Source organism: Urocitellus parryii, chromosome 3 (genome assembly GCF_045843805.1).
Source record: "Urocitellus parryii isolate mUroPar1 chromosome 3, mUroPar1.hap1, whole genome shotgun sequence".
Classification (NCBI taxonomy): domain Eukaryota; kingdom Metazoa; phylum Chordata; class Mammalia; order Rodentia; family Sciuridae; genus Urocitellus; species Urocitellus parryii.
In genome coordinates, this window is record NC_135533.1 from 198,713,724 (window position 1) to 198,726,435 (window position 12,712).

Genomic DNA, 12,712 nt, shown 5'->3' on the forward strand with positions numbered 1-12,712 from the left:
AAGAAGGTCTGTGTAAGTTTTTGAGCAAGTAATCCTAAAGAAATTAAACAGCTGGTTAAACAAGTGCTGTTGTTTTAGAGAATTGTGCTATGTTGTTTCTTTAAAAGCTAAACTTGGTTAATATAAAAACATCAATGTAATTGGTGCCATTAATGTGTTCATATCTTCCAGGTATACAAGTCTATAAGGTAGAAGCTTTAGAAAGAGCATTATATCAAGCTGGTATTCTAAAAGTGTATGGTAATTTAGGCTTAAAAGAAAAACATGTTGGAAATTTATTTATATCATTTGTGTTCTATAACTGTACTTATTATCAATAAGTTATGTAAAGTTCCATGTTACTTTTTACACTGACATACAATTTAAATGTATTTTTAAGTCAATAAGAGCCTGATCTGGGTAAAGGTTTTATTGTAAAACACAAAAGTACTTTGCTACTTTTCTACAAAAGGTTAAAAGTTTTCAGCCTTTCTTTAATTCATGTTTTAGATGTGATATTATATTGTGTTAGCTAATATTCATATAAATTTGAGCAACAATTTATGTAGATGTCTAAAAAGCAAAGATCAGCTTCAGAACTATAGTATTTAAGACTTATGATGAGCCCCGCCTTACTTGAGATAAGGCTCTATGTCCCATCTCATGTGAAAGTGACTATGGAAGAAGTAGGCCAGATTTCAGTGCATTTAAGGTTGTGTCCAAAAGTTGGTTTTTGTCACGATTGCCAGGACCTCAAACAGGGGATTATAATGTATAACTCTGCCAGAATTCAAGGTAGCTATTACATAAATTAAATATGTTTTTATCCTAGTTAGTTTTGTTTTGTAGTTTGCTTTTAGATGGTCTAAAGATTGCCTGTTAATGTTTTAAAGAGGTACTGCTTTAAGAACTCACAACCTGGGTTAACTTAAGATAAGGAGTTATCACCTACAGGATAGAGAGATAGGTACTAAAGCCCAGTACTTAGTATAAGGCTGTTGAAGTTTATTTGCTAGATGTTTAAGATTAAGTTTTTAAAATTAAAGTTAAATTAAAGGGCCAAGAAAACCAATATTTGGCTCTTGCCCTCTGAGTCAGTCTGAATCAGGGATAGGGGACTTCTCCAAAGGGCTTTGCAACTCTAGGCCACATAACCTCCTGATCAGGGAGATTAATGAGACCAGTGGAGGACAGAAAGCCAATCAGTGCATTTGCTGTGGAGAGGAGGGTCGTCAGAAAAGGGAGACATCCCTGATGCTTCTGAGGGAAGCCACGTGGTCAAGCAAGGCCTGGACCCATCCTAGCGCAAATGGCACTAGCAGAACTGAGAAGCTGCTGTGAAGTTCCCGAGGACTCCCAGGAGAGACTCAGCTGACTATTAACAATAGATGGAAACAAAGTCAGTTTGACTTGCTTCATCTTAAACACTTAGCAAAGACAGTCAAAGCCAAAGCACAGCTGTTCCTGGACATCTTAAATAATAATAATAGTTAAATGTAACTTCCATAAATAAGTAGACTGGAGGCTGCAAAAGAGACTCTTAGGTAGGAATGCCTGATAACTATCAAAAGGGACTGCTAGAGTAGTTTTAGTCTAAGGCCTTTATTTCTAAGCAGGTAGGCTTAATGTTTGCAGAATTAAAGATTTCTCTATTAGACACAGGTCATACTAGTAAAAGGATTTTGCAATATCAGATGACATTAAATTACTAAACTATATCTTAAGGGAAGGACAACTGTAACCCTAAAAGTTAAATGTTGTGTTTACATCCCTGATAATTCTGGCAATGTGACAAATATCCTTAAAGATTTACATGCTCAGATAGAAGCCATGTCCTCAGCAACTTTATCATGGAAACAATATCTTAGCTTCTGGTTCTTGGTACTTCCTGGTGGAAAACATTGTTAGTCTTTGTCTTTGCCATCATACTCATTGGCATATTTCTGTGCTGTGGCATTTCTTGCTGCATCAATCTGGTTCCAGTACTAATGAATTCTTGTTTCTCTTATAGACCACCTATCACTCGAATGGCCCTCCAGCCTATTACTTTCAATTGGACTTTTAGCATGGACCACTCGATAGACCCGATATTTTTAAGGGGGACTCCAAACTGCTTGCCCCACACCGTCCCTTTTCAGCCTGAAGAAGCCAGAGAGATCATCTTCGTCCCCCTTCCTCACAGCAGTAAGGAGTTCCCAAATTAGAGGGGGGAATGAAGCCAGATTTAAAGTTAGGTAGTCAGTGTAGTTAGATAAATTGGGGTCTAATATCGAGTGAAATCTAAAATGGAGGCCATGCTGGGAATGACTCAGGGAAAACACAGGACAATGGATATAAGATTCTATCCATGATAAAGAAAAAGGGGGGAATGAAAGACCCTAGCCCAGTTAGCCCAGTTACCTAAGGCCAAGATATGAAACCAAGATATCAGGCAGGCCATAAACAGGTTCAGGCGCCAGGCATGCTTTCCGGACAACCGGTTGAAGAACAGAGCACCCGCATCCTGAGGCATGAATGAATAAACCGGAACAGATAAGCAGGAACAGAAAGAATAGAATGCAGACCTGTGGTTTTTGGAATGCAGACCTGTACCCCCTAGGTGGCCTATATGCTAGATTTAAACAAACCAATAAGAAACCTGTTGCTTCCCGAGCGCGCGAAACCTGTCCCAAACCCTATAAAAATCTCTGTATCCCCAAGCCCTGTGTGCCAGTTCACCAAGGCTCCGGCTGAGGTTCTACTGGGCACCCGCAGGCGCTTGTGTCCCAATAAACCCCCTCGTGCTTTTGCAGCCAGTGTTTCGTGTGATTCTCCTTGGACAGGGAAACGGGGGTCTTTCTTTAACGGGGTTGTCTTTCACTACCTAGTAATTTTCCCCATGGTAAGAATCAATATTTCCTTCTAGCACTCACAGGCTATCAGTTAGTGTCCATTTATGAGCCTCTTAAGTACCCTCTTGAAAACAAACCAGCCCTGGAACCCACTGAAGGTTTCCTTTGCACTGTATTTTTTTTTTTTCCATGTTCTGGTAAGTGTTTAGTACCTGGGGAACTAGTAAGGCACCTGAGCATCTCAGCCTGTGCACTTGAATTCCTGTGAAATAGACATCTTCCTACTGTGCTCACCCTGGCTATATGAATGGTCAATGAGTAGCCCATATAGGAAAACAGAACTCTACCTACAATTTGAATCAACCAGTCCATGAAGCCAAGCCTTTTTTTTTTCCCCAATAACCACATCAGGAAGTCAAACTACTACCTGTATCAGCCAGTCCAGGAAGAAAAACAATGACTCCTGTTGCAATCAGCCCCAAACAGCAAGGATTTGATTAATAACTGACAAATTCTTTAATTTTTGCCTCTGCTTCCAACTTGGGACCAACTAGAAAAAGTCAAATATGCTCCCCTAACCAATCACTTAAGATGCTGGGGTTCTCCTTTGAGAGTCTCTAGCTTTCCAGGTCAACAAGTCCCAATCAGGATCCACCTGAAGTTTTCCCTCTTTACCACTATAAAGCTCTCCCTGATAAAGCTCTCTCCTCTCTTCTGCCTGATTTTCAGTCTGCCAGATGCAAGTGGTGGTGGCTGACTCCCTTGCTATAGCAAGTTCTGAATATATAGTGTTTGCTTGTTCTGATTTGGGTGGTCTTCATTTGTTGCCACAATTCTGTTTAAAATTTTACCTTCCTGGCATGCTGTGTGATGTTAGGCAATCCATTTCCTCTCTTTCGACCTTACATTTGTTGTTTTTTTTTTTTTTTTTAAAGTAGTAAAGAACTGACTTGGGGAAGTTCTTTTTTTTTTTTTTTTTAAAGAGAGAGAGGGAGAGAGAGAGAGAGAATTTTAATATTTATTTTTTTTAGTTATTGGTGGGCACAACATCTTTGTTTGTATGTGGTGCTGAGGATCCAACCCAGGCCGCACGCATGCCAGGCGCGCGCGCTACCACTTGAGCCACATCCCCAGCCCCATCGACCTTACATTTGTCAACTGAAGAAACTGGTTCCATGCTTAGTTTTCTTCTATTGAACAAATATTCCTTGGTGCTTAAAGAACTGAGGCTCATGGGTGTGAAACAAATGGTGAGAATTTGAATTGATAGTATTGCAATTAAATCTACTTATCAAGTAATGTTCATGCCCTGATATTATATACTTGTATCTATCCATAAACATTGTGATACTTGAAAAAAAATTAGGCTCCCAGACATGCTAGATATTGTGATATTGGCGGTTATCGGTGCAGAGTCCTGCTTCCCCACATGATAAAGTTTGAACATTAGAGAAGCACATGAGGCAAGATACAAAGCAGTGTTTATTTAAAAAGGAGTGACATATACTTCTTCCAGGAGGGAGAAGTGGGTCATGGCTGGTATCATGGATCCCAAAAAGAGAGGTGTTCTACCCTTTTTGTGTCCTAGGCTTTCTTTATTCTCCTGTCTCTTCCTCCTTATCTTTCTCCTTCCTGCGACTAAGCTCAGGAATGCTCCATGGGACAGTCAAAAGGTGGGAAACAGGTGGGCTGAAGAGGGAAGGGCAGGATGGAGTAGCCAAGGACACATAAACAACCTTATAGCTCCCAGTAGGGGGACTGGTTACTTTGGCAACAGGTTGGAGCAGGGACAGGTTCTTGATAAGGGCAGAAAGGAATCTGAAGCAATTAACATTTCAACCCCTCAGGGGACAGTCTCCAACTTTCCAAGACTCACTCAAAATTGACCACCTTGATCCAACCTGACTTACTTATCTACACTGACTGCCTGTCTAATTCTGGCTTCAATTGGGTGACGTTAGAGTCACAAGGATGAAAAAATCCTGGGACATAATCAGCTCTTAGATAAGGGAGAAATTAGTAAACGGAGGCAGGTAGACGAAGGTTGCAGTCAACATGCTACCTCCTTGCAGCATCACAATGCAGCGAGGTGGAGAGGAAGGGGCGATCAGGAACACGGGAAAGGATTCCCAGAGAGGCCTGCTTCGCCAACTGCTTCCCCCCAGCGCCCCACGGTGCAGCGGGGCTGCTGGTGTCTGGGGAGACCCGATCACTCTCTCCTCCCGCCCAGGGCGGGAAGGAGAACCACAGAGACGCCGCGCCTCCGCCGTCCTAGAGAAGCCGTAGCGGCGAGGCGCGCGGCTTCGGCCTCCAGCTGTTGGGGTCCGGGGCGCTGACCGCGGCTGTCCAGAGCTGGCTGGCGGGACGAGGACCCGGCTCTCATCCGGCGGCTCCCAGGACTAGGGTGTTGCGTCGGGCCACTGGCCCCTGCGCTCGCCTACCCGGGGGGCCACCGGGCCATGGCGGCCGCGGCCCTGGAGAGCGGAGCGCGCCTCCGCCGGGTCCTCGAGCTGTTGTCGGGACGGGCGCGCCCGGTGAGTGCGGGCGGGCGCTCCTGCAGGCTCGGTGCTGCAGGGCTCCAGGCGCAGATCGGAGGCGGGGAGGGGGAGGGAGGCGGCCTGGGAATGAGGTGTAGCCCTGAGGGCGGGCCTCGAGGGACTGGCAAGGACCAGAGCACTGGGCACTCTCCACGGCCCACCCAGGAGGGGAAGCAGGCATGCTCCGCGCAGGCGGGAGTCGAGCGCTGGAGCGCTGTTCTCTGATCAGTGTCAGTGTGGGCGAAGGCGAAGGACAGAACTGGTCCAAATTCAATGAGCCTGTTTTTTTTTTTTTTTTTAATAGAGCTGGTTATGTTTGAGCTGGGTTATGGATAAACCGGAATTGACAGGTACAGGAGGGAGCACTTGTTCAGGCTGGGGAAGTTGCAGGTGCCAGGGCACAGCCATGGAGAGGAGAGTTTGGTTTTCCAACCGAATGGTGAGAGAGAAAGGGATGGTGCAGGTAAACTAGCTCTCTGAATAGTGAAGGAATTCTCGTGGTGCCCAGGAATTGGAACTTTTATTAGGTAGGCAGAGGGGAGCCGCCAAAGCCTTTGAGCCCGTGGTGCTTAATAAATCACTGTGGGGACTTTGTGGGACAAGGACGGCAGTAGAATGGAGCAGAAATTGCTCCTCCGTAATATAAAGACAGATGCTGAGTGAGGTAGTGAATGGAATTATAAGAAGTCTTGATGGCTGTAGGTTAGCACTGTTGGTGTTTCCTGAGGAAGAGGATGAGAGAAAAAAGAAGATGCAGAGGCTCCTACAGATACAGATCTGTAGGAGATAGGCACTTGGGGAAGAGAGTGGGGTGGGACGTTTTATAGAGTTAATAGGGGTGGGGGAATTCAGGGAATAAGGCCACAGATTAGAATTTATCCCAGAGTAACCTGGGTGGGTCAGAGGCATTTTGGTGGCCAGGAGGGAAAAAGAGGAAGGGTCCTACACAGCAGGGGTGGTGACATTAGAAGGCAGTCTGACACAGTATACAAGAGTCAGAGAGTCACACAGACCTGGGTTCTGTTTCAGCTCTGTAGTTTTGGAGGAAATTAATCTCTCTGAGCCTCAGTGCCCTCTTCTGTAAAATGGATTTGTACCCTTCTCCACAGACAGTGAGATATTGAGTAATATGTGAAAATATACTGAACTTGGCACAGCTCAGTAAAATACAGTTGTTACCAAGGGGTGGTGAACTTTGAAAGAGGACCCCTTGTGGAGAAAGGATGGGATCTAGACCACAGAGGGTGGTTTTGGAAAGAAAACTTTGGCAGAGATTCATGAAAAAGAAGGATGTTTCTATTACTGAAATAAAGATGAAGAGAAATGAGAAAATTGATGGCTGATCTCTTATATGTTTGTAAGTAGGGGGCAAAAATCTGAGCATTTCCATAGATGTTCAGAATTCATAAACACAGCTGATATCCCTGCCAGTACCTCTTGGTATCCTGTCTGTCATTACTGCAAGCCTGAGCCTGGGATTGACCTAGGACACTTAAACACATGTTGTTTCAGGAGTCAGTGACCTTTGAAGATGTGGCCGTCTACTTCTCTGAGAATGAATGGACAGGGCTGGCCCCTGCTCAGAGGGCCCTGTACAGAGATGTGATGCTGGAGAATTATGGGACTGTGGCTTCTCTGGGTAAGGATCTCTTCCCTTTGGCTCTGCCTCTGTCCTTTAGAGTTTCCTGACTCCTTCTTAAAGGCTCAGGAGTTTAATAATACCCAGATCAGTGGTAGCTTCAGGATCCTAGATTCTTAATGACCCAACCTGAGCAGTTGCTGGGAAATGGGAAATCCTGGGATCAGTTTGGGCCTTGCACAGGATTCCCTTGCTGAGCAGTTAGTGCTGCCCAATGTCTCACCCCCATTGAGTGCCCCACTGAGCGCCCCACTGAGTCTTTGGTTCCCCCTGTAGGGAGATCCTGCCCAGTGGCAAACATCTTCATGTAGATGTCTAAACTTGATTGCTCTAAAAGGGAGAAGATAAGAAGATTCAGTTCCTTAATCAGTGGAATCAGGCATTTCCTGACTGAGACTGTCATTGAGCACCTCTTATGTACTCTGTCAACTTCTGAATCTTTGTAAGAATAAAAAATATATAAAAAGCTTCCTGATCCCTCTCCCCTGGGTCTCCTGCTATTTTCCCTGGACTTCCTTTCCTTGTTCTTCCTGGTTATTTTCCCTTTTTTTCCCCTTCTGCCCCTGAAGACACAGGCCTGGGAGGAGCCCTGGGATTGCTCTGTGTCACCCCACTCACCTGCCTGTCCCATTTCCTTCCCCTCAAGCGGCATTTCCATTTCCCAAACCGACTCTGATTTCCCAGCTGGAGCGAGGGGAAGCACCCTGGTGCTCAGCTCCTTGGGGAGCTCTGGATGGAGAGGGTCCAAGGGCCATCTCCTCAGGTGAGTGAGGACATATGCTAGTCATCATGTCTTTTAAAAATGTAATGGATATGTGTTCTTTTAACCTAGTGCCATAGATACTAGTTGGATTTCCTTTTTACTCCTATTCTCATGGTTTTCTTTGAGTTCTTGTTTTATTCATTCTAGCTCCTCTGAGCCATCTTTATTCAACTCTTTGCCTCTTCCTCATCTCTGCTATTATCATAACCACCATTTATGTATTCCCTGACTTTCCTGATTACTCCTGTTTCTACTTTCCTGACCTGCTTAGAGACTTCCAGCAAAAGATTCTGGCTGCCCTTTGGGACATGAAGGCCTTCTTTATCATTAAAGAGCACAGAATCTTAATAACCCTCAGCCAAATAGTTCTTATTCTTCAGGGATTGCTGATAGGGAAAGCCCCGGTATTACTTTTGCCCCAAACAAATCTTTCTTGTTTTCCTAGAAAGAGCTTGTTCTCCTGCTCTCCTAGTGAGAACTGTGTCTCCCTGTTGCCTTTCTGGAAAACTTCCATCTTCCCCCACAGAGCTCTTCGACAGCTCAGTGAGACTTGAACTGTGCTTGCAACCTCCATGTTCTGGTTCTGGCAGTCCTTTTTTATATCAGGATACTTTTGATTGCAAGTATTAAACCCCATTAAAACTGGCTTAAATAATAAAGAGGAATTTATTGTTTTATGAAACTGGGAGGACTGTTGTGAGCTGCAGGTACACTTTAACAGTTTCTGCTCTGTCTCCATGTATTTGGTTTTGCCTACAGTCTGGGCTTCTCTTGTGGTTGTAAGGTGATTGGTAGATGTAACCAGGACTCTGCTTCTTCCTACCTAGGGAAAGAAAATAGGACAGATCTTCCTTAGGCTTTATCCAGAGAAATTTAAAAGTTTCAAGTATTGCTCTAATGGACCTTCTTAAGTCATAAGCCAGCCCTTAATCAGTCACTTGACCAGGGAAATAATGTACACTGATTGACTGGGCTGAATTGCTGATCCCTGTACCAGTTTTCCATGGTGAATGCTTGGCTTAGACCATTGCAGAGCCTAGTCTAGGAGCTGAAGTTGGGATCACTCCCCATGCCTGTTGTAGCTACTCCACAATGGTGAGGTGTAGAATGAATGCAGAGGGAGTAATCAATGTCTCCTGCATTTTCTCAGGATCTCAGTGCTTCCTTTCCTCTCCACCTATGCGAATTTATCCTCTTTGCCTTAGTTAAAAAATCAACAGCTAAGTTATTCCTTGAGCAAAACTCTAACTCCCTGACCTGAAGCAGACTTCCTTGGAGTAGATCTGTCTTCACTCAGTCCACTTTCACCTTAGAGAAGATGATCTCAGGGGACACAGAGTCTTTGGCTTCAGCCATATATAAGATTGTCGTTTGAAGGTGTAGAACTGACCTGTTGCTTAGGCAGTTATGGAGAGAACTACACAGTGACAGATGTTAGTTAAGCCTGAAGTAAAATTGCTAGAGTGAACTTTGAGATATCTGTCACAGACTAAGAAGTGACTTCTAGAAATGGCTTAGTGAGGCGGTGATATTATTTCTTATGGATGTCACAGACAGACCCATCATTGATCCTTTGTGGAATAAATGGTATTAGATGGAGAAGAAGAAAGGAAACCAAGAGACTATGGTTTCCTAGAATATCCTGCCTAGACAGAAAGTCCTTAGGAACAGCTCTTCTGAACTCTATCCTATCCTGATTCTTTTGTATGTGAACTTTTTACAACCTATAGAAGAGGACCTGGTCTTTTCTATTTCTTCTTGACATTTTACAATGAGTGATATGCTTTCATATCATTGGGAAGGGATGGAATTGCAACTTCCCTATACCACTGTTTTCTATGCGTTATATTCCTATCTCCCTTGCATTGCTGGTCATTTGTGTTATCTATCTTTCCACCTACCTTAATTCTTCCCTCACCACTTCCATTTCTGCTCCATTCCTAATGGGTCACACTCCTCCAACTGAGCCAGTCTTATTTGTACCTTGCCCCTGGCAGGATATCCATTTCTAAAGCCTGCTGGGATCTCCCATCTTGAGCAGCTGGAAGAGCCACTGAACTTGAAACTACCAGTAGAGAGTCCAGGCCTAATTTATACTGGTAAGAGAGAAAGAAATGAGCATTTTTCTTTCAGTCATAGAGTTTCCTCTGTCTTTTCTTTTTTTTTCCTTTTTTTTCTTTTTAAAGCCCATTTTGGCTGAGCACAGTGGTGCATGCCTGTAATCCCAGCAGCTCAGGAGGTTGAAGCAGGAGTATCTTTATTTCAAAGCCAGCCCCAGCAAAAGTGAGGCACTAAGCAACTCAGTGAGACCTGAATCTAAATAAAATAGAAAATAGGGCTGAGGAAGTGGCTCAGTTCTTGAATGCCCCTGAGTTCAATCCCCAATACCCACCCCCCACAAAAAAAACCCATTTTGCCATTCATGTTCTAAATAAATGACCTTCCAAAATTTTCATATCAACCAATTTATTAAGAGGAAACTGAAGCCCAGAGCTTCCACATTTTAATAGGATAAGCTCAATTAATTAAGTAGTCATGGGTTGGGGTTTTAGGGCTTAGCTTGGTTTTGTGGAATTACAGTCCCTGAGGAATCTATCTAGTGTCCACCTTTTATTTTTGGTTGCTTTCCATGTGTTAGACCTATTTTTGTCATTTTTTGGCTAAGATGGGGTCATTGAGACAAGGGGTGACCTTGGAGAGACAGGAATATATTTATATGACTTAGTGACCTTTGTCATTATTATAGGTAATGATATTTGCAGCTCTGATTTCTTCTTTCAGAGAACATGTTGAATAGTGAGAAAGAAGATTTTATTCTGAAAGAGGAAGTTTTTGAGGAGGCACAGGACCTCATGGTGCCATCAAGTGGATCCCGGTGGTATGGCTCCCAGGAGTTGTCCTTTGGAAAAACCTGTGAAGAGGAGAAAAGCAGGTTAAGGAGATGGCCTAGCTACTCCAGTAGGAGAAATTTGGAAAACACTACAAATGACATTGTAGAAGTGATTGTCAAGGATGAGATGGTCTCAGTAGAAGAGGTTTCAGAGAATACTGATGTTAGTAACTACCTCAGGATGCATCAGAAAATTCTAAATGAGCAGATATTCTACATATGTGAAGAATGTGGCAAATGTTTTGATCAAAATGAAGACTTTGGTCAACATCAAAGAACTCATAATGGAGACAAGGTCTATGGATGTAAGGAATGTGGAAAGGCTTTTAGTTTTAGATCTCATTGCATTGCACATCAAAGAATTCACAGTGGGGTGAAACCCTATGAATGTCAAGAATGTGCCAAAGCCTTTGTTTGGAAGTCAAATCTGATTAGACATCAGAGAATACATACTGGAGAAAAACCCTTTGAATGTAAGGAATGTGGGAAGGGCTTTAGTCAGAACACAAGTCTTATACAACATCTGCGAATCCACACTGGGGAGAAACCATACACGTGTAAGGAGTGTGGGAAAAGCTTTACTCGAAACCCAGCTCTTCTTAGGCATCAGAGAATCCACACTGGGGAGAAGCCTTATGAATGCAAAGATTGTGGAAAAGGCTTCATGTGGAACTCTGATCTTGCACAGCATCAGAGGGTCCACACTGGAGAGAAGCCTCATGAATGTACTGACTGTGGGAAAAGCTTCATTTGCAAGGCGCACCTTATCCGACATCAAAGGATCCATACTGGGGAAAGACCCTATAAGTGTAATGACTGTGGGAAGGCCTTCAGTCAGAATTCTGTCTTGATTAAGCACCAAAGGCGCCATGCTAAAGAGAAACCCTATAACTGTTGGACCTCTCACATTCTTGAACATTAGAGATGCATATTGGTGATCCTTGCTTATAATTTATAGGCTACAGGAGCCCCAGAGACAAATGAGATGCCCTTCCACAATTTGCTATAACCGTAATAGCCAGTATTATCTTGCCCCTTCCCTTGAACAGATACCACTCTAGTAAGTCTAGATCCTCTGTACTGCTGTATTTATATGAAGCACCACTTGATTGAGCACCTACTCAATTAAGCAGACCTTTCTTCCTCTTCTATGTGTAACCAGTACCACCCAAGTTAGTATCTAATTATATGCTATCTCATGTTTTTCAAACAGTATCATGTCTCTTAGTTTTGACTCCATCTGATTAACTCTTTGAAGACCAATATTGCATTTCTTTTGTTTCTCAAGTTTTAAGCTTATTGTTTAAATACTAGATAGAGCATGCTCATGATTTTTTTTTTTTAAAAAGGAGTTCTGAAGGGTGCTCAGTGAAAAGTAAATTTTCTTGTCATGTCTGTCTCCCAGTTCTCCCCAGAAGCAATCACTTTTATAGGTTGTGAATCTTTTTGGAGATTTTCTGTATATGCAAATTTTAATATTGCTTTTCATAAGTCTTTCTCACAGAAAACCTTATTTGATATGGGTCACATTTGCCAACTTCAGGACCTTCCCTTACTCTGAAGTTGTGGTCCTTCTGGAGGTCATCAGGGTAACTTAGGGAAAGCAGCAGAGAGGGGTTCATGTTGTGCAATGCTGAGAGACCACATTGTCCTATGTTATGAGACAGCACTCTAGGATTGGGAAAATGTAAACCCTGTCAAGATTTTTTTTTTCATAAAAATATGTACAGTTAAAACCCTTTACTGCTGTATTATCCTAAATCTCCCAGCCTGTCCCCTACTCATCACCATGATAGTCCATATCCTAAAATAAGTCATGGGGCCATCACCAAGGGTGGGAGATAGTGGTTACTCTGGTGGTGGTTAATGCTCTGTTAGGTAACATCCTTCAGTTAGCAGTTGAAAAATTCCCGTATAACCCAATGTCTTGGTATCAGAATTAAATTCTTCCTAGGCCCAGAATCAGAGAAAACAAATACTAGGAATACATAGATTCTATGCAGGAAAGTAAGGAAGCCTAAAATTAACTCCTTTTGAAATCAAGAGTCTGATTTCAACATTTTAGAAGGAGAA

At 43.2% G+C, this 12,712-nt stretch overlaps 1 protein-coding gene across 2 annotated transcripts; it reads left to right on the forward strand.

Moving 5' to 3' along the window:
* Positions 1–5,102: 5,102 nt before the first annotated feature.
* Positions 5,103–12,256, forward strand: Znf662 (zinc finger protein 662). Of its 2 annotated transcripts, XM_026408098.2 has the most exons (5): positions 5,103–5,344; positions 6,860–6,986; positions 7,633–7,749; positions 9,747–9,848; positions 10,531–12,256. In XM_026408098.2, exons 1-5 carry the CDS (start codon positions 5,270–5,272, stop codon positions 11,559–11,561), a joined length of 1,452 nt encoding a protein of 483 aa, XP_026263883.2. In that variant the 5' UTR covers positions 5,103–5,269; the 3' UTR covers positions 11,562–12,256. The 2 variants fall into 2 exon arrangements, with proteins under 2 accessions (XP_026263883.2, XP_026263884.2); XM_026408099.2 differs by lacking the exon at positions 9,747–9,848.
* The last annotated feature ends 456 nt before the right edge of the window (positions 12,257–12,712 follow it).